The sequence below is a fragment of the Medicago sativa genome, chromosome 6 (assembly GCF_051527215.1).
Source record: "Medicago sativa cultivar Bolivia chromosome 6, Bolivia_mono, whole genome shotgun sequence".
Taxonomy (NCBI): Eukaryota; Viridiplantae; Streptophyta; class Magnoliopsida; order Fabales; family Fabaceae; genus Medicago; species Medicago sativa.
The window spans coordinates 38,458,466-38,478,239 of NC_140754.1; the positions used below are offsets into that span (position 1 = coordinate 38,458,466).

General features: G+C 33.3%; 1 protein-coding gene and 1 long non-coding RNA gene across 3 annotated transcripts; one reads left to right on the forward strand and one right to left on the reverse strand.

Annotated features, from left to right (window-relative positions):
• Positions 1–3,435: 3,435 nt before the first annotated feature.
• Positions 3,436–6,872, forward strand: LOC146915002 (transcription factor bHLH18-like). The gene is made up of 4 exons (XM_085717589.1): positions 3,436–3,574; positions 4,021–4,524; positions 4,624–4,992; positions 6,545–6,872. The coding sequence occupies exons 1-4, from the start codon at positions 3,512–3,514 to the stop codon at positions 6,623–6,625; spliced, it is 1,017 nt and encodes a 338-aa protein (XP_085573715.1). The 5' UTR covers positions 3,436–3,511; the 3' UTR covers positions 6,626–6,872.
• Positions 6,873–11,789: 4,917 nt separating this feature from the next.
• LOC146915003 (uncharacterized) lies at positions 11,790–14,402 on the reverse strand. 2 transcript variants are annotated; one of them, XR_015014460.1, is made up of 4 exons: positions 14,038–14,402; positions 12,372–12,434; positions 12,171–12,284; positions 11,790–12,015 (listed from the first exon to the last, which is right to left on the reverse strand). It is a non-coding gene; the product is annotated as an uncharacterized LOC146915003 (long non-coding RNA). The 2 variants fall into 2 exon arrangements; XR_015014459.1 differs by having other exon boundaries at positions 12,372–14,389.
• Between the last annotated feature and the right edge of the window lie 5,372 nt (positions 14,403–19,774).

Sequence of the window (19,774 nt, forward strand, 5' to 3'; positions counted from 1 at the left end):
TTGCTAAAGACTCTTGCAAGCTAGCAATGAAATTAATGTTGGTATGAGTCTTTATAGACCTTGATAATTGTTTATGACGGGCACAATTATCGAAGGAGGATGACATTCAGGCCTATCAAACACCATATTACTCAAAAGGGAACTCAAGGAGATGATCAAGCCAGAAGAGGATCCCCACCCGATTTATCCACAAGTTGTTGTCACCTAGCCAAATTTTGTGACATCGATATGGTTGTCGTGATAAGTATCCACTGTTACTTTGGATTCTAAAACAAAATCAAAATCATCAAATTCAATATCATTTGGTCATTATGCAAAGCATAAAATAATACTAAAGCTTCTCCCGCAAAGCATAAAATAATACCAAAGCTTCTCATGTAAGAACATTCCAATACATGTCCTATTCCGCTAATCGGAAAAAGAAGCATCAATATTACAATTGAGTGTGGTCGCTGCCATCTAAACGGAGAAATGCCTGTTGTCAACATTCGACGGTGTTCCCTATCAACACCGATAGCAGAACTTCCCTCTGACGCAACTCTTGTTTCCTATAGGTTAAGTGGTCACAACGAATTCCCCTCCGATGCAACTCTTGTTTCCTATGGTTTCGGTGGCAACTCTTGATTCCTATGGGTTTGATGGTCATGACGAATTTCCCTCCGACGCAACTCTTGTTTCCTATGGGTTCGATGGTCACCTGCAGATTATGCAGGTAATTCACGTGAAATCATTATTGTATTCATCCATCTACTTTAAATAGTAAATTAAATATCTATATTGAGTCTAATAATCAGGGCCATTCCTACGAATCCGGAGGCTCAGCTCTGTAAGTGAAAAGAGGCTCGTAATAAAATAAAAATGTATTGTTTTTTAAAAGAACAATGTTCTATTTAAATTTTTTAAAAGATAAATACATGATGTCGTATATATGTTTACACCCAAAGGTGAAAATCACTATTGTATACATGAGGAACCTCAAACCACCATCCCAAAAAAACACTCACCTAACATCATAAGTAAGAGGACTCAATTCTAATAGGCCTAAAACAAGACAACAGAAAAGGAAAGTGGAAACCTGGGGAGTAGTGAGAAAAGGAAAGTGGAAAAACCTGGGGAGTAGTGGGGTAGTACTACTGAGCAATAGTTTTTTTTTTTAGGCCCATACCTTAGAGAGGCCCGGTTCCATTGAGCGGTTTGCACACCCCAAGGTCCAACCCTGCTAATAATTAATCTCAAACCGTCTTAAAAAGTTAGGGGTGCTTATCTTTATAATCTATGATCACACCTTATCTTTTTTCAATACGGGACTTGAATTTTTTCCAGTTAAAGGATTTATCTATAATTAACCATTTGTGTATTTGGAAAACTTGAATGGTGAAGTTGAACTTTCCATTTACTAATTTTCTTTTATGCTGATTTCTGATATGTTCATTGTATGTTGTTGTTGATTTCCCCATCGTGAAAAGGGTAGCTGAAATGCAATTTAATAGTAACACATGTGTACTGAATTATTGCTCTTTGAAACAAAGAAGAGTGAGACTTCCTTGCCATGCACAACACCAAATCAAAATCATTTCCGTAAAATACATAATATTTAATTATTTTCCCTTTCATACGTTATTTATTTATGTGAGTGTGTTTAAATTAATTTATTTATAGATGAATGCAATGGTACTTTGAATATGTATTTATCATCTAATCAATCAAGGTCATGACATATTTTATATTAATTTATTTTTAAATAAATTAAAAATGTTAAGACAAATTTTTTTTTTTGTGATGGTCGGGGTTTGAATCTCAGACCTTGCATATATTATGCATTTTTTTTTTTTTAAGTAAGACCTTGCATATATTATGCATTGTTTCTACCAACTTAGTTAATCTCCCGAGCACAAACAAATTTTGTTTAAAAATACCAATAGCTAACCAAACTTTAAAGTACTTAAAAATTTATCTTATTTCTATTATCATTCAGCAGCAAACCATTTGTAACTCGTGTTTCTGAGCAAACACTTCATACCTTCCGGTAGGGGTATTTTCAATTCATATAACATCAATCAAAACCCTAATAATCACCTGCTCTAAATAGGGTTCGTTTGCTCCACATTGCTTCTTCATCAAAAAAATTACTTTCTCTTGAAATGGGATTCGTTTGCTCCACATTGCTTCTTCATCAGAATTTTTTTTCTTCTTTTTACTGTCGTTATTTTTCTCTGTTTCCTTATTTGTACTATCAGTGAACTGAATTAAAGTTCCAACTCCCAACTGTACCTAATTCAATAGCATTTCAATTCCTCCACTGTCGGGGCTGGGTACGGTCCCAACACACCATAAAGGCACACACAAGTGGGGGGTATATACGCAATCATGCATGAATGTGCCACTCAGTTTTTTTTACATGAATGTCTTTTACTACCTTACAGTGTGGAATAACTTGGCCTATTAAGCATTAGAGTATCGGCGCCCTTATAACTGGCCCTAAACAAAAGTTAGCCAAAAAGGATTGATGTATTAGGTCAAATAAAATACTTCCTCCGTTCCATAATAACTGAGCCATTTGAAAAAAAAAAAAAAAAAAAGTGTTCCAAAATAACCGAGCTCTTTCACTTTTCATTACAATATTAATTACTTTTTTCCCTTTATAACTTTTTTTTTTGTGGTGTTCCTTTATAACTTTAATTAATTACTTTCATCATTCTCAATTCAATATATTTCACTTTACATTTATGATAGTGAAGAATGCACCAATACTTAACAAATGCACTTAAAACTATTTTCTCTCTCCTTCAATACATTTTTCTTAATACGTGTGAAATGAGCTTTTGGCTCAATTAGTCTGGAACAGAAGGAGTACTTTCTCTTATCATTTTTATAAGAGGCAAATATGTCAACTAAAGTTGATGTATTTGATTCATGATGTAAACCAAATACATCAATTTTTATTGACATATTTGTTGACTCATTTATCTCATGTATCCTCGATCGTATTTATAAGCTACCGTTGCTTTTACAAATTCATTTAATAACGGATATATGTGGAGTATATTATAATTCAGGTATATCAGCTATTAATGAATCTAAAAAAATAAAAGTTGTTTATAAATGTGACTGGAGATAGTAAATTTAAAAATGTTAATTAAGTAAAGAGGTTTTATAAATATATATAGAATTTGTTTTTAATTTTTTTTTTTAAAATTACACCATTTGCTTATTAATTTTCCTTTTTTAATGATATAGTAGTACATTGACTTATTAAAAAAAATTATAGCATCCCCTAACAAAAATATAGCATGTTTCCACTTGTGGGTAAATGATATAGCACACCCCTCAAAAAAATAAAAATAAAAATAAAGCATGTAGCCAATAAATGATACATACCCCACACGTGCTTAAAATTTAGTCCTATAAAAGATCTAACAATGGAAACTCTGATTCAACCACAAATAGTACTAGCCTTGCTCTTTCTTGTTTTAAATTCAGTATACAAGTGTTACCCAATTTGAATGAGACAATGGAAGAAATCAACAATACAACAATGAACGTATCATCAACCAACAGCTGGTTATCTGATTTGGTAAGAAAATCAAAAGTTAAATTCACTTTTCTTATTTATTTTTTTCTTTCGCACCGATTTCCGACCCATCAAAGGTGAGCGACTAATTTGGCTCATGCGTAGAGGCATGTCCACTGACCAAGCGTTGTTCCCCCTGGGAATCGAATCCGGTATTCCCTGGGTACGTCCTTGAAAGGAGGTCATTGCCACTGGAGCCCAAGCAACTTGATTAACTCTTCTTATTTTCTAAATCCACAAATGTTTTTCATTATAAATTAATTCTTTAAAGATCTTGCCAACGAGTGTCCTAAAAGTACTCATTAATGATTTCTAATGAAAAATTATTTCTTTAAAAAGGCCAAAAACTTACTATTTAAAGTTACTAAACAATGCCCTAACAAGAGCGCTTCATTAGCATTTCTCATTCTTTAATTCATGAAATTTTCTTTTCTTTTTTTTTTCTTCAGGAAATGGACGAACATAATTTATTTGCTGAGGAAAGCAACTTGAATTTCCTTGATACAGATGTGGTAGAGTTTCTCTCACATGACATAGGTAATGTATTCCAAGAACAAAACAAACAACAATGTTTCACTTCGGGGTCCACTCCCACATCTCTTAGTAACTCATCAAGTTATGAAACAAATTTGGACTCTTTCGACTTTGATTTTGATAAGCCAAATATGGAGCTTAAAAAAATTGATCATAGCAACAAAATCAATGAAACCTTTTCACCAAAACTTTCTTCATCGCCATCTAAATCATCTTTTCAGTTTCAAATTCCATCTTTGGACAACACCCCAAATTCACCCACTACTAATTCCTCACAAAACTTGGAAACAAAAACCTCAAAGAGCAAAAGGTCTCGTACTCATCATGGTCAAGATCATATCATGGCTGAGAGAAAGAGAAGAGAGAAACTCACCCAGAACTTCATTGCCCTTGCAGCTCTTGTTCCTGACCTTAAAAAGGTACAATAAGTAATTTTCTCATGTTTCTTTTTATGAAATAATCTTGGTTACTATTTTGTGTCACACTACTCACTAATCGATTGCGTAAAAATGTGTTAGGTGGACAAGTATTCTGTATTGGTTGACACTATCAAATACTTGAAAGAACTTAAAAAGCGTTTGAAATTTTTGGAAGAACAAAATGAGAAAACAAAAATAGAGTCACCGACAGTCTTGACCAAACCAGGCCTCTGCAACGATGACAACTCCTCGTCATCTCGTGAGAGCATTGATTGTGTTGTTGATTTACCATTTCAAGTGGAAGCAAGAATCTTAGGAAAATATATGTTGATTCGGATCCAATGCCAAGAGCACAAAGGACTTCTAGTTAAAATTATGGTTGAGGTTCAAAGGTTTCAACTATTTGTTGTCAATAATAGTGTCTTACCCTTTGGAAATTCTATCGTAGACATTACCATCATTGCTCAGGTAGAAACTATCTCTCTATCTACCTTTAAATTGCCACTAACATTTTTTTTTCTCACAATTTTTATATTTTTGGTGCCATCACTATTACTATTATATTGACAATTATTTTTGGCTTAAATATGTTTTTCGTCCCTGCAAATAGGGGTCGCTTAAAATTTCGTCCCTGCAATCGCTAATCCTTTTTTTTTGCCCCTGCAAAGTTTAATCACTTAATCTTTGACCCAGTTAATCAATGCCACGTCATCAAATTAGCAAAATGGCATGGGAATGGACAAAAATACCCTCGTTGACTAAGCAAAGTATGGCTTGAAGTGACGAAAATACCCCTGCTATCATTTTCTTTTCTCTTTTACTGCTCCTCCACCATTACCTTCTTCTTCCTTCTTTCTTCTCTCCCACCACCGCCCCCACCAACAGCAATAGCAACAACAATAAATTTTCTCAAATTTGTGACAATCTACCTCTTGAATCTACAATACAGTAACAACAAGAGAATGCGATCACCAGAAGCTTAACAAACCAAGTGTGGATTTGATTCTTTGCAAGATGAATTAGTGGTTGGGTTTTGATGTTTTGGGACACGGTTGCAGAAGAAGAGAAGAGGATGAAGAAGAAAGGAAGAAAATTGAAGAACACGGTCACAGAAGAAGAGAAGAAAGAGAAGATAGAGTGCCACCGTCGCCAGGTCTCGGTCGTAACTCCGCCTGCCGTCACCTCAACCATGCCTTCGTCGTGTGCCTTGTCTCACTTGCCTGTCCTGAACAATCTGAGGCGGTACGCAACCTCTGCTCCAGCACCGGTACCGCTCTTAAACGCCGGCAATGTCAACACAGTCACAACACTTCAATCCACGACACAGTCACAACACTAATTCAACAACATCACAACATCAAAATCATATTCCGGTAACCGCAAAACAACATCATCGAAAGCTTATTGAAATCGTGTTGCAGTTTTCGGCTACCGATGACGGAAAAAGCAGCTTCCGAAGATGATTGTGCAAAATGAATGGTGAATGGGATTGTAGGACAATGAAGGTGTAAAACAGATTGATGATGGTGTAAAACAGATTGATGGTGTAAAACAGATTGATGATGATGGTGTAAAATGAACAAGCCATGTTTATTCATAGCCATGTTTATTCTTCAATCATGGAACACGAGAAAGAAGAGGGAGAAAGAAGATGAAATCAAGGGCATTTTTGTCCTTTCATGTTTGTCTGTGAAATCAGATGTTAATTTGATGACGTGGCATTGATTAACTGGGTCAAGGGACGAAATTTTAAGTGATTAAACTTTGCGGGGGCAAAAAAAAAGGATTAGCGATTGCAGGGACGAAATTTTAAGCGACCCCTATTTGCAGGGACGAAAAACATATTTAAGCCATTATTTTTTAATTATTATAATTGCTATCATTTTATAAGAAGTATTTTATTCTAGGTTGTTTTCCACTATAATTGCTCGATATAATCATTTTGTTGTCTTTTGATTTTGGTTTTTTATTTTTATATTATTGACTATTGTATTTAATACTAATCTTAATTATTTTATAGTTGGATGAAGGCTACAACATGAGCATAAAGGAACTTGTGAAGAACCTACGCATGGCAGCATTGAAGTTTATGTCATCATAACATGAACAGGAGCATGATTTTTGCTGGCTGCTAGTAAACAAAAGTCACAAATGTTTTCCTTAATGGTGTACTATTTTTGGATAAATGTGTCTTTGAATTACCTCATTTTAAAATTTATTTTATTTATAATTTTCTAAAAGTGTTGAAACAAATATCTTTGTGAAGATGCAAATCTCTATTTAGTCCAGTTAAGATAGTACTGTGTATGTGGGATAAATGACAATAATTTTATATATTCTTATCGTCATTTTATGGTAATTCAAGTTTTTATTTAAACAATATATTGAGAACCCATTAGCTCAAGGCTAGATTTGAGATGTTATAAACACATCGACGTTAGATTTTGTACTTCAATTAGCTATTGATAAGAAAGCATTTTGGATCCTTCGCATCGTAATAAGTATTGTGTGATGAGAGAAAATCATATAGGGTTTTTAGTTGATTTTTGAAGTCATTTTAGAATTAAAGTAGGTAGATTGAATGTATTTTATTCGAGTTTTCTAAAGGTTTCGATAAAACGTCGTGAAAGAACAAAAGCAGGAAAATAACCTTGAAGCCATGGAAATCAACCCAAACCAGACAACTTTGTGACCCTACTATGCTTTTTACAAGTATACCATTTGTGATTCTTATGGCATAGTCGTTACGGACGTTCTGGTGAGAAGAACTTGAGCAAAGAGTGAAGAAGATAGTTTGATTCAACCTCTACCTAACTTTTGACATGTTCTACGAGCTGTGCATCACAGAATCAGAATGGAATTTGCATGATTCAACCATTGCATATCTTGCACTGCGAGCAATGAGCTCCGCGTCGCAAGATATGAACCAAAGACGAGGTGTTGCATTCTGTTTCACTCACGTCATCAGTTATATACTCGCGTCGCGGGTTACATATCCCTAGTTTTTAGGGAAACACGCGCCTATATAAGGCAAGCACTTAACCATTTTGGGGGTCATAATAAATGAAGATTGTTAGTGGCCAAGGCATCGACCTAACCATTTTGTTCAAGTGACTTAAAATCAAGTAATTGGTCCAAAGTATATTCCTAACTAGTAATTAGCAAACAGTTTTAGAAGGGAGTCTGGCATGACCTAGTTGCGTTTTAATCTCTCTCTCCCTTAAGCTAATTCAACCAAACTAATTACCAAATGAAACCCCTTTTAGTAAAAATAATGATCACAAGGAAAGGGGTTTGAATTATAACCCTTTGAAACGACAAAAGTTAAATATGAATTTTCTGACATGAAATGAATTAAATATGAATTTTTTAAAACGACAAAAGTTAAAGATAAAAAGTAATAAAATCTGGATGTAGAAATCAAATTTTGCGATAATTTTTTGCGGACGAACTTTTAGTAATGTTCTAAACATGTCTGCAAAAAATTGTTCAAAAATTTAAGAGTTTAAGCATAAATTAAACAAATTTGAATTGAGTAGAGACTAATACTCAGTGCAGAAAAACAAAATTAGGTACTAAAAATGCTATTAAAATTAAGTAGGGACTAAACTTACAAGGTCGCTATTTTATAGGGACTAGAAACATAATTAACCCTTTATAATATCATGTTTTAAAGAACACTTAAAGAAACTTGTTAAAAAACAACACATATCAGAATCATTTTGATAACTTTATTTCCATGAAGCTTGTTATCATTAAAATATCGACTTAAGTAAAATTTATTGATATTCCTTAACAATCTCCCCCTTTATTTCGATCAAGTTTTTTATTTTGATTTAAGCAATGCAACAATATGGGATGAATTATACTCCCCCTTAATTTGAGCATATATGATTGAGATAGAAATTGTGTTGAGGCGTAAATCTTTGAACCATGCATAATTGTAAATCTCACAAATAAAAAAATGGAACAATTACAGGATTGCATCATCTCATGCATACATGGTTCAAAATCAATTTTCCTAACAATATAACATGGTGCTTGCCAAGCAAGTTAGATCAGATTAAGACTTATATCCTAAGATGTTTTCTAATTTAGAGTTCAAAACTGATCCTAACTAACCCTTATATCTTATGGTTAATTAAGTTTTTGGTCCCTATAAATATCTGCAGTTTTGTTTTTAGTCCCTATAAAATTAAATTACTTTTTAGTCCCTACAGAATTTTCCGTTATAGCTTTTAGTCTCTGCTGTTAAATGACCTTTAACAGAGCTGACGTGGCACTGACACTTCATTATTTAAAAAAATAAATAAACTGGTCAAAATTGTTTTATTATTATACATTTAAATTACAATAATTAAAATAAAAGATAAAGTTAAATTATAAAAACTAAAATAACATAAAATTAAAACTTAAAACAGAAACTCTAAAAATCCAGATTTGGGGATTTTGCTTCACAAAACAGAAGGAAAAACGTGAAAACATAAACCCACGCCGAAATCGAACAGAAGGCAAAACGTGAAAACAGAAAAGCCACGCAGAAATCGAACAAAGTCTGAATCTGAAATCAAAATTCTAAATTGAATTAGAAGATGAAATCAAAATCTGAAACGGTGATGGTGTGAAATCACCAAGAGTAATTTTGTAGTCTGATTCTGTTTAGTAATGGAACCAAGATTAATTAATTCTAGAGAAGAAGAAGAAGAAGAAAAAAAATAATAAATGGAATTTGGGGTTTGTTTCCATGGAAAGAAGAAGAAGGTGGAATTTGGGGTTTGTTAATAAATCAATGTACTACTATATCATTTAACAGCAGAGATATAACGAAAAATTTTGTAGGGACTAAAAAGTATGATTTAATTTTACAGGGACTAAAAACGAAACTGCAAATATTTATAGGGATCAAAAACTTAATTAACGCTATATCTTATAACTTCTCGCCCATTTATCATTAGCAAATAAAAAAAGTTGGCACTGGCAGAAAAAATCTACTTGCAAGGAGAAGAGTCATCTGATGAAGATGATGTAGAAGGCCTTGGTATGGGGACAAAATCAACGGGGAGGTCAGATGCAATAGGATTGTTCTGATAAGGCAACATTTGGAGCAACTCATTTGTGACCTAAGCTTTCCAAGCAAAATCATTTTGAATGTCCCTAAGCAGCAACTACTGTATGATTTCTTGTTGAGAAAATAGTTTATTGATGTCGTTCCTCATTTTTCTCTAATTCTTTTAAAGTGCATGCTTTTTAGGAGTTGGCTTGGAATCGACAACTTCTTATACTTGCCCTGCTCATTGGTGAAAGTCTTAATTGAGCCAATTTTTGTTGGAATTTTGGGAAGCTAAGAAATGTCAAGTTAAGATTGATTGTAGACAGTAGGTAGATGAGGTAGTGGGGAGAGAAACTAGGAAGGGCCTGATCACATCTTAAAGAGTCTAAGAATGGGTATTCATGACAGGTGAGTTGAATAATCATGTTTCACCTTGATTGATCTACACCTTTGTTTCCAAAGTAATGATTGGAGGATTCTCAAAGACTATTTTGTTGAAGAAGTCTTATAGAGATGAAGGGATTTTCACCTCAAATTATGTTGGGTCTTTTTCCACAACAACTTCATCTTTATTTCATTCTTCTGATTGTGTCTTCAAAGAAGAACTTTTCTCTTCATCCTCGTAAGTAGCATTGACTTCTTCTTCAGTTTCTTCTTCATCTTAGTTGAAGTCATTCTCATACTCATGTTTCTTACCATTTTCTTCTTCTTTTTCAGGATCACCTTCATTTTTCTCAAAGCTTCCATCAAATTTGAGATTGCTTATGATGTCGACAACATCAATTTCTTCTTTCTAAGGAATCTCAATAGATAGAGTTAGAGTGGATCCTTCACCAATAAAAGTTTCTAGATTTTGCACATAAGAGATAATGGTTGCTTTAACTTTACAGGCAACTTGCTCATTCTTTTCAAAAGTTTCTTCCTTCTTGTCTTCTGTCTTATCTTAGTCAGAGATTCCAGGGATATCTACTTGGACATCATAACCTTGAGTTAGAGAGTTGATATCAAAAGGTTATTCTTCTTCAGTTTCCTCATCATCAATCTCTTATTCAGATTGGGATGATTCCTCGTAATCATAATCTTGTACTTCTTCTTCTTATTTTCCTTTAAGCTTCTTCTCCTTTTTCTTCTTTTCTACTTCAACCACATTTAGGGAAGCACCTTCATCAGATAATATAGGTTTCATAACCGTCTTCCTCTTGATAGAATCACTTCCTCATTGTGGAACATATATCCACTTATTGAGGGATTTCCTAATGGGCTTTATTTTCCTTTCCCTTGACTTTGATAGCCACAAAATCAGTGTTTCTCACCTTAACCACCTTATCTTTTTCAAATATCTGGTAGTAATCCTCAGAAGCTTCATTTTCCACTCGTTAGAACGCTTAAGAACTAGGGTGAAAAACATACCATAAGGCACTATTGAACTTGGTTATCTCTTCTTGATTGCTTCTATCATGTGTTGTAGAATCACATAGTTGAGACTCGGAGGAAACTTCTTCATGAGATCACAGACATCACTGAGGTCAGAGTTAAAAACATTCTCAAAGCTTCCTTTCCTAGGAAAGATGGAATGGATGCATAAATTGTGAAGTATCTTTGGCATGTATCGAGAGTTGGAGGAGATGCATTTCTACCCTTTTATCCTTGCTCATCTGGGAGATCAATTCCTTCTTATCAACTTTGACCTCATCATACCAGGTTTTGGTAAAAAAAAAAAGCTCATCATTAACATCAGGTACCTTCACTACTACAAAAATGGGCTTATATAGCGCTTTTTTTTGGCTTTAGATAGCGCTTTTGAAGCGCTACTGTAAATGGCGCTGGTAAAGGTAATATAGCGCTTTTTTTTTGTATAAAGCGCTAGCTAAAGCAGGGTTTATATAGCGCTTTATGTCAAAAAGCGCTAGCTAAGGTTCTCCTTAGATAGCGCTTTCGAAAAAAAATGCCATCTAAGACGAGTTTAAAAACAGCGTTTTTGTTTTAAAAGCGCTATGTAACAATATGTTTAGATAACACTTTATAAAGGAAAAAAAGCGCTAGGAGAAGCATTTATTTTATTATTTTTTTGTCAATTTTTTTTCCCTTTGCAGATAGCGTTTTATATTAATTTAAAGTAAAGTATATATAAAGTCAGAAATTTTAAAGGAAATATATATAATTTTGGCACATTATAATTGAGACTTATTTATCAAATAAAACTTAACCATACCTTAAAAAATGTATGTATATATAGCATAAAAGTCAGAAATGTATAGCCTCTAATATGGTAACATAGATATCTTTAAGAGTTACAACTAATTAGTTAACATAAATATCAAAATCTTCTATTGTGTCTTCATCTATCTTCTTGGTTTTCTCAACATTTTTATCCAAAACAAGCAGGCAAATCATCATTCATTTCCAAATTTCGTTCACTCTCCTCCACCTGAATCCTCCACCTGAATATATACCTGAAAACACCATTAAGCAATAACACTGTATTATATTAAAGATAAATTTAAAGTACTACTGATCATGAGTACAAATTAAAGCAAGATTATAAATTAAAACAACTACCACTTCTTGCATATATATTTAGAAACATGAAACCCACCTTATCATAAAAATATCATATAACTTTTAAGCTCATCATGAACTGACACCATTCTTCTTGGATTTCTCATAGTTTATCTTTTGAGTATGTCACACACTTGAAACCATCAATGCACTGCATATATTATAACAAAATATAACCATGTTACTTAATAAACTTAATTATATACAAATATTATACTTTAATATAAAAATAACATACCAGCTTTGGAATGTAGCAAGTGAAGACAAAGTACCAATTACTCTATTTTATCCCTTTCTGTTACTTGAGAGATCCAAACATAAAAGCAACATAAGCGCTTGAAGGTCGTTACAATTGTTTATGTGAAACTAAAAAAAGTACAATTAAAACAAATAATTAAACTAAAATATTTACACATGACATCAAATTCTATAAAGGACTATAAGGATCTATGGTTTTCCATCATTGGTAATATCACAAAATAAAATAACATCCTATAGTCTAAACAAGCTCTGCCGCAAGATCAGAAGCACAACACAGTTATGAGAAGAACCTAAATGAGCATCCTATAGTCTAAATATGAATCTCAACAACAAGTGCTAAGAACAAAATAAAATAACATCATATACCTCAGGGATATCGTGCAGAGTAAATTACCAGTGCAAGGTTAGGCCCTATTACCAGAAGTACAATACAGTTACGAGAAGAACCTAAATGCACTTGAATAACAAATTTTGCTACTGACCAAATTTGTATCAAAATAAAAAGGTCATTGCACCACAGACTGAATAAGAATAATTATCATGCTTGAATATGAAGCCATCAGAGCCACAAACCACGGGATCCTCACAAGGTTTACTGCCAACTATGTGTTAGGAACATCAATTAACCATCAGAGCCACAAACAGAACGGCTTGAAGAGCAGTAAGTTATAACAAGCTTTAAAATTGAGGGAGTGGGAGATATCTGAGAGAGATGAGCTAACTAGGAAATACTTGTGACAAAAATAGATGTATTTTTTATTATGTCCGAATAAAGACCATCTTTCTCACATTATTTTGATTTTCATCAAATTTATATAAAAATTTGTTATCATAAGCAAATAACTAGAAAGTAGGCAATGAACTTTTATAGAAACAAACCACAAGAAAAATAATTTTATATGACTATATACCATGTTTGAGCATGAATGAATGTTACTTCTGCACCAAAGAATGAAATTTAAGGATACTACCAAATACCATATTTTATAGAGACATCACCACGTGCCAAAATATATAACTCATGTTGATTGCAAAAGTCATTATCGGTTGTCAAGCAATTTTTTCTAGTTTATTTATATAACTCATGTCCTGGAGTTTTCCCCTCAAGTGCTTATCACATTACTAAGCATATCCAAATAATAACCTATATACTAATAATTTCCACACACAAGGAATTCAATTCAGCTAGCTGAAGTTAACCTAATAATAACGAAATTAAGTAATATCATTCTGCCAAATTAGCTAAAAATTTGTTCAAATTCAAACCACCAAATATCCAATATACTAACTAATTTTCACACTGCAAGAAATCCTCCTCACCGAAATTAACCCCATAATAACGAAATTAAGCAACTTAACACCCCAAAAACTCGACATACTAATTAATTTTCACACAAGAGGAATCAAACTAACAGAAATCAAACTAAAAATAATGAAATTAAGCAATATTAAATAAATAATAAGCAAATTCAAACCCCACATAACCAATATACTAATTAATTTCCACACACAGGGAATCAAAATCAGTGAAATTAAACCAAAAATAACGAAATTAAATTGGTATACTAGAATCCGCTGCAACACAAATCTAGAGCTCACGACGAAAGAAGAAGGGAAGGAAAATCTAGAGAGAGAGGGGATACCTGGACGGAAGTTACGGTTTCCGGCGGAGGACGAATAACCTAGTGGTCAAGAGCTGACGATGATGTCGATTCTGTCGGCTTCCATGAGGAGGTTTTGTGTGTATGGTGGAGTCTTCGATTCGTGAATTTGGGTCTGTGATTTGTGAATCGCAGAGAGAGTGAGATTTGGGGATAGAGTCAATTGATTTTGAAAACTACTCCCTCCTTCTTTTTTAAGTGTTTTTTAGGGTGAATTTTTCGTTCCTATTTAACTGTCTTTTTGATATTTTAAGGGTACAATTTGTCCATTATACCCTTTGTCAATTACTTTTATCTTTTTTAATAAAACTAATTAATGTTATTTATTTGGAAAACTAAAGTTTGTTTTTTTTTTTTAAAGTTTGTTTGTTTTTTAAACAAAGTTTGTTTCTTATTATCTTCAAAAAAAATTAAAATTTGTTCCAAACAATGGTTCCAAGAAAAGTTAAAATTCTATAAATAAGATGAATAACAATTGTTAAAAAATTCAAGTGTGACTCTAGCATTGGTTGAAACCATAGTTGAAGCCTTAACTTTAATTAAAGGAGTTGGAAAGAAGTTAATTTTTTCTTAACTTTTGATTAACGTGAAGTTGGAATAAATTTTATATTGACTTAAAATAATTAAAAAGATGTGCACGATATTTAGAAAATTGACAATTGTTTGTTATGAGGGAGAGAGTGCGCAAGAAAGAAAAGGAATTTGTTGGAGAAAAAGATAATAACTGACAATTGTTTGTTACGAGAGAAAAATAACATATTAAATTTATTGGAAAGATAAAGTGTGTGCAAAAATATAGGAAATTATTGGTGGATTAAAATGAGGGTATAATAGGAAGAAAATGTGCAAAAAATACACATCGCTATTTTGGTGTCAATTTTCTGAAAAGACACTTAAAAAGGAACGGAGGGAGTAATTTTTTTAGGGTATAAGGGATTTAGGGAGTAGGAAACCAATTTTTTGGAGGGAGAGATATCTTTTTTGGAAATGTTTGGAGAAAATAATATTTTAAGTGATATATATGAAAAAAAATATTAAAAAAATATGTGTTTTGATACAGCAATTAATTTTTCATAAAAATTGAAAAAAAATCCGAAATATGTGTGATGCAGGGATCGAACAGGGGACCATTAGTTCAAAGCGTAAAAAAAACAACAAAATAAAATATCAGCATAGGGAATCGAACAAGGGATTTGAAGGTTATAGTGTTAATGCTTATGTTCGCTTAGATAGCGCTTTTTTTAACCTATAAGCGCTATCATTCTCAAGCATACAGTAGCGCTTATTAAGCGCTATTTAAGGTTGCTTTATTTATAGCGCTTTCCATCAAAAGCGTCATATACAATTAATCATGTTTTTTTTTAAAAATATTTATTATTTTTATTTAACCTATACTGACGCTTTCAATACAAAGCGCTATATAGACTTAAAAGAATAGATAGCGCTTTCTCAAAAAAGCGCTAGCTAAGACCTCCGTGTTTTAATTTATAGCGCTTTAGTGTTAAAAGCGCTATTTATGAGGCTCTATATTTTCCCAATTTTGTAGTAGTGCTTTGTAATCTTGTTGAGATGTGTAAGTGGTGATTTCCATGTTTATCCCCACCTAAGAGATGTTTAGAGGCGTGCCTTGTCCTCATCGAAGAATCATCCCCATAGAATTCCCTAAAAACATTGGTATAATATGGTTGTTTGATTTGCATCACCTTGGTTCACTCCTTGTGGTTTATCAGTTCCAAGATATTCCATCTAACAATAAAAATACTCTCAAAATCATTAACTCTCGATATGGCCATTTTTCCAATTCACAGGTTCTTCTTAAAATTCTATTCTTCTTCTTATTCTAATATCCACCCAGGGACCTTTCTCTTTTTGGAGGAAAACGTTTTAACCTTTGCTTTTGGTATTTAAGAAGTAATATTATTTAGAGGGTTTGCTTTTTGAAGAGGTAGTTGGGAATTTTTATTTCTCATCTCTTTAATCAAGGGAAATGTGAATTGGTTTTATTTGAGGATATTTAGACTTGACTTTGAAGTCTATAAGATCTTCTGAAGGTAGAAGAAGTAGAGAGCTTTGAAGGCTTTTTAATTTGTAGTTTTGTTTGAGTGGAAATGAAAGTTTTGGTGGTTTTTGTTGGTTATCGTTTAATGGTGGTGATGGGAGTGGGGTTTATAATCACAGATGATCTTGTGGAAGCTACTTGAGTTTTTGGTTATGGAAGATAAGTGAGCTGAGATTCAACCTGTTCAATGTTCTCAGAAAGAGAAACGTTTTGAGGTGATTCTACTTGTTGTGAATCATGTTGGCTGTAACAGCCCGATTTTTAGCTAGATTTATTTTATTATTTATTTATGTGTGTTATATGTGCTCGTATGTGATTAATTGCCTATGTGTGTATTTTTGGTTGGGAATTGTAGAATTCGGTGTTAGAAGGGTATTTTAGTCATTTTGGACTCAGGGTATTTAGGTCATTTTGTGAGTAGGGGTAATTTAGTAATTTTGATGAGAATTATTTTTAGTGTTTAGTGTGAGTGGTTATTTTACTAAGTGCCGGGGAGTTGTAGTGAATTGTTTTATTACCGGTAGGTGACCGTTATTATTACATTTTACCGTTAAGTGGGTAGAAACATTTTGAATTAGATTAAGTGATGGGTTAGGCTCATTAAGGCATTGTGAGTTGAGTCCAATTAGATAGAGCATATATAAACTCTATTCATTGAAGAAAATAGGGTTTACACCATCATTTTTCATTTTTCATTTGGAGAGAAGAGGTAGAGAGAGAATGGACAAGAGACGATAAGGATTTGAAGAGAAGGATCTAGAGAGAGCTAGATAAGGCTAGAGATTCAAGCTTTGGGAGCTAAAGTGAAGCCCTAGTTGGTGATTGTGAAGAATTAAGGTAAGGGGGTTAGAATTCAAGCATAATCTATATTTGTAGTTTATCCCTAAATCTTTGATTAAGTGGTTAATTTGATTTTTGATGTAGAATTCGTGCTTAATTTTGATGACATGATTATGTACATGAATTGAATAATAATTGTGTTGTTGTTGTTGAATTTGTATGTCAAAATGGGTATATATGAACATGATATGTTTTGGTGTGAATTTGATGATGAATGAAGTTGAGGTTGTTGAATTGTTGATGAATTCATGTTCAAATGTTGTTGTTGTCGTCTTGACATATGTTGTTGTTGAATTGATTCAATGAGTATCATTGAAATGGTGAATTGATGATGAGTTTGTTGTTGTTGTTGTTGAAAGTTGTGGAAGTTTGGTGAATTATTGATGAATTGATGTTGTAATCTCAAAACTTGTGTATGTTTGAGTGTTCCATAGTGTATATGACCTGTAAACACGTTTTGGGTTAACTTTTGGGTTTGGAATGATCAAAATTGGGATTTTGGGGTAAAAAGGGGTTGGAACCCGAAACTTTTTGAACTGTTCTGGTGTAGGACGCTTAAGCATGCAGAGGACGCTTAAGCGTGCTAACCAGCGAGCCGCCAGCGTGCTCTAAGCGAGCAACCTCCAGAAGCTACTGGAAGTTGGATGCTTAAGAGTGCTGAGGACGCTTAAGCGTGCAGCTCCCAGTTCTACCATTTTTGAATATTCGCTTCGTACACTTGGGGGACAATCCGAGCTTTCTAAAATGTTTCTTTTGACATGTTTAGCCCCTGTTTGTATACTTAAACCTACTGGAACATTGTATGAGTTGAATTGGACTTGATTTCGTGAATTTTCACTTAACTTTTGAAAAATGGTCCAAAACATAAATTTTCCGGAAACTCGTTTTTCTCATGGAATTGAGGTAGGGTTAAGGTTGTATAATGTTTATATGATTTCTAAAAATGGTTGTGATTGGTTTCATCAAGTCTTAACTTGTTTTGCTTTGAAAATGAGATTTTTCTTGAAAAGTGATAAAGTGAGATGAACTTTGTGAATTTCATGATTTCGTCGTGTTTAGCCGGTGAAACGCCAAGGTATACTCTACTGCACTTATATGTAGCCTAAATGTATACTTAGTTGAGGCATTGGAACTTGGTTACTTGGTTTTGGTTCAATTGCCAATTATTTTCTAATGTTGTGATTTTGAAAGACGAACTTGTTGAAAATGGTTTTAAAGCCGATTATCTTATGAATCCTTTATGGATAGTTGATATAATTATGTGGAGATGATTGATGATGTATATATGTGACAATTATGTGTTGATTGAATGGTGAATGTCGTTGGTGATTGTATATATGTTAAGTGGTGGTGATTTGTTGTTGAATGCATATATACTAAATGTTGGTGATGGTGTGGTGATTTGTTTGTGTGAACATATGCATTTGTAGTCGAGTCATATGTTCATGCATTCATGACTGATGGTGGCGGATTTTATATCCAATTGAGGTGATTATGATGTTTTTGTTGCATCATGGGTGACGACCTGGAGGTGACTTGGTACCACATGCATATATGAGTCGAGTATAAGCGCATATCATATTTGCATGAGTTTGAGTGTTGTATTGAATGATGAATGTTGGTGATAAGTGTTTATGATGAATGAATATATGCTTGTGATGATTGGAATTGTTATGTGAATGCGTAAGTAGAAATTAATGTTCATGATGATTCAGTGAAGGCTTGAAATTGATCTATGTATGTCAAGTTGTTTATTGTTGATTATGATTGATGTAAAGCTAACCTCCAGTGGTTTTGACTGCCTACCTGTCTGTATGGATGGATAGACGTTGTGCAGGATTAGTCCGCTTTTGGTGAGTGCTTGGATAGCGGGAGCTATCTCCGTTATCGGTTGGAGTCATAGGTTTAGGCTCTGATTAGGTTGTCGGTGTCTTGTTGTTTTGTTGGATTTATTTTATGTTATGTTGAGTTGACCCACTATCGGGATTTGGAGAATTTATATGATGATGTATATTGACCATGGCATGTATATGTTGGGGATATATGAATTGTATCCGCTGCGACTGTTGAAATATTTTTATATATGCATGTTGATTTGGATTTTGTTGAGACGTAGCATCTATTTCTTGAATATTTGTTATATTCGCTTGTTTTATCGCTTTAATAGAACTAGGGTGTTACAAGTTGGTATCAGAATCGTGGTCAGTCTTGTCCGGACTAGTATTCGTTGATTTTTTTTCCTGTTTGAACTCGAATGGTAATGGATTACTTTCGGTACTTGTTCTTATTTTGTTGTGCTGTTGTTCTTTTGATGGATTATACCAATCCTTAGGCACCAAGGAGGGAGAAAAATCTATATATAGTCTTGCTAAGGGATGAGAAAGAAAGACAAGAGATTTCGATAAAGAATAATGGAAGAATTATTTCCATAATTGATTTAATGAAGGTTATGAGATCTTACCAAACTCTATCATGCTAGACATTTGATAGGAGGATCGAAACTATAACTACTATTGTGGTATTCAAGAATACGAGGTAAAAGAAACGTTGAAAAACATGAGTAATGGCAAGAAAGTTAGGCCTGCAAACATACCGGTTAGATCGTGGGAAAGTTTTGGAGAAAGAGACAACGAGTGACTCGCCAAAAAATTTAACGAAATTATGAGGTCAAAGCGAATGTCGGATAAATGGGGAAAAACAATTTAATTATAATTATAAGAACAAGGAGGATACACAAAATTGTGCAAATTTTAAAGGAATTAAAATTATTAGTCATGCCATAAAGTTATGGACAAGAGTGATTGAACGGAGACTAAGAAA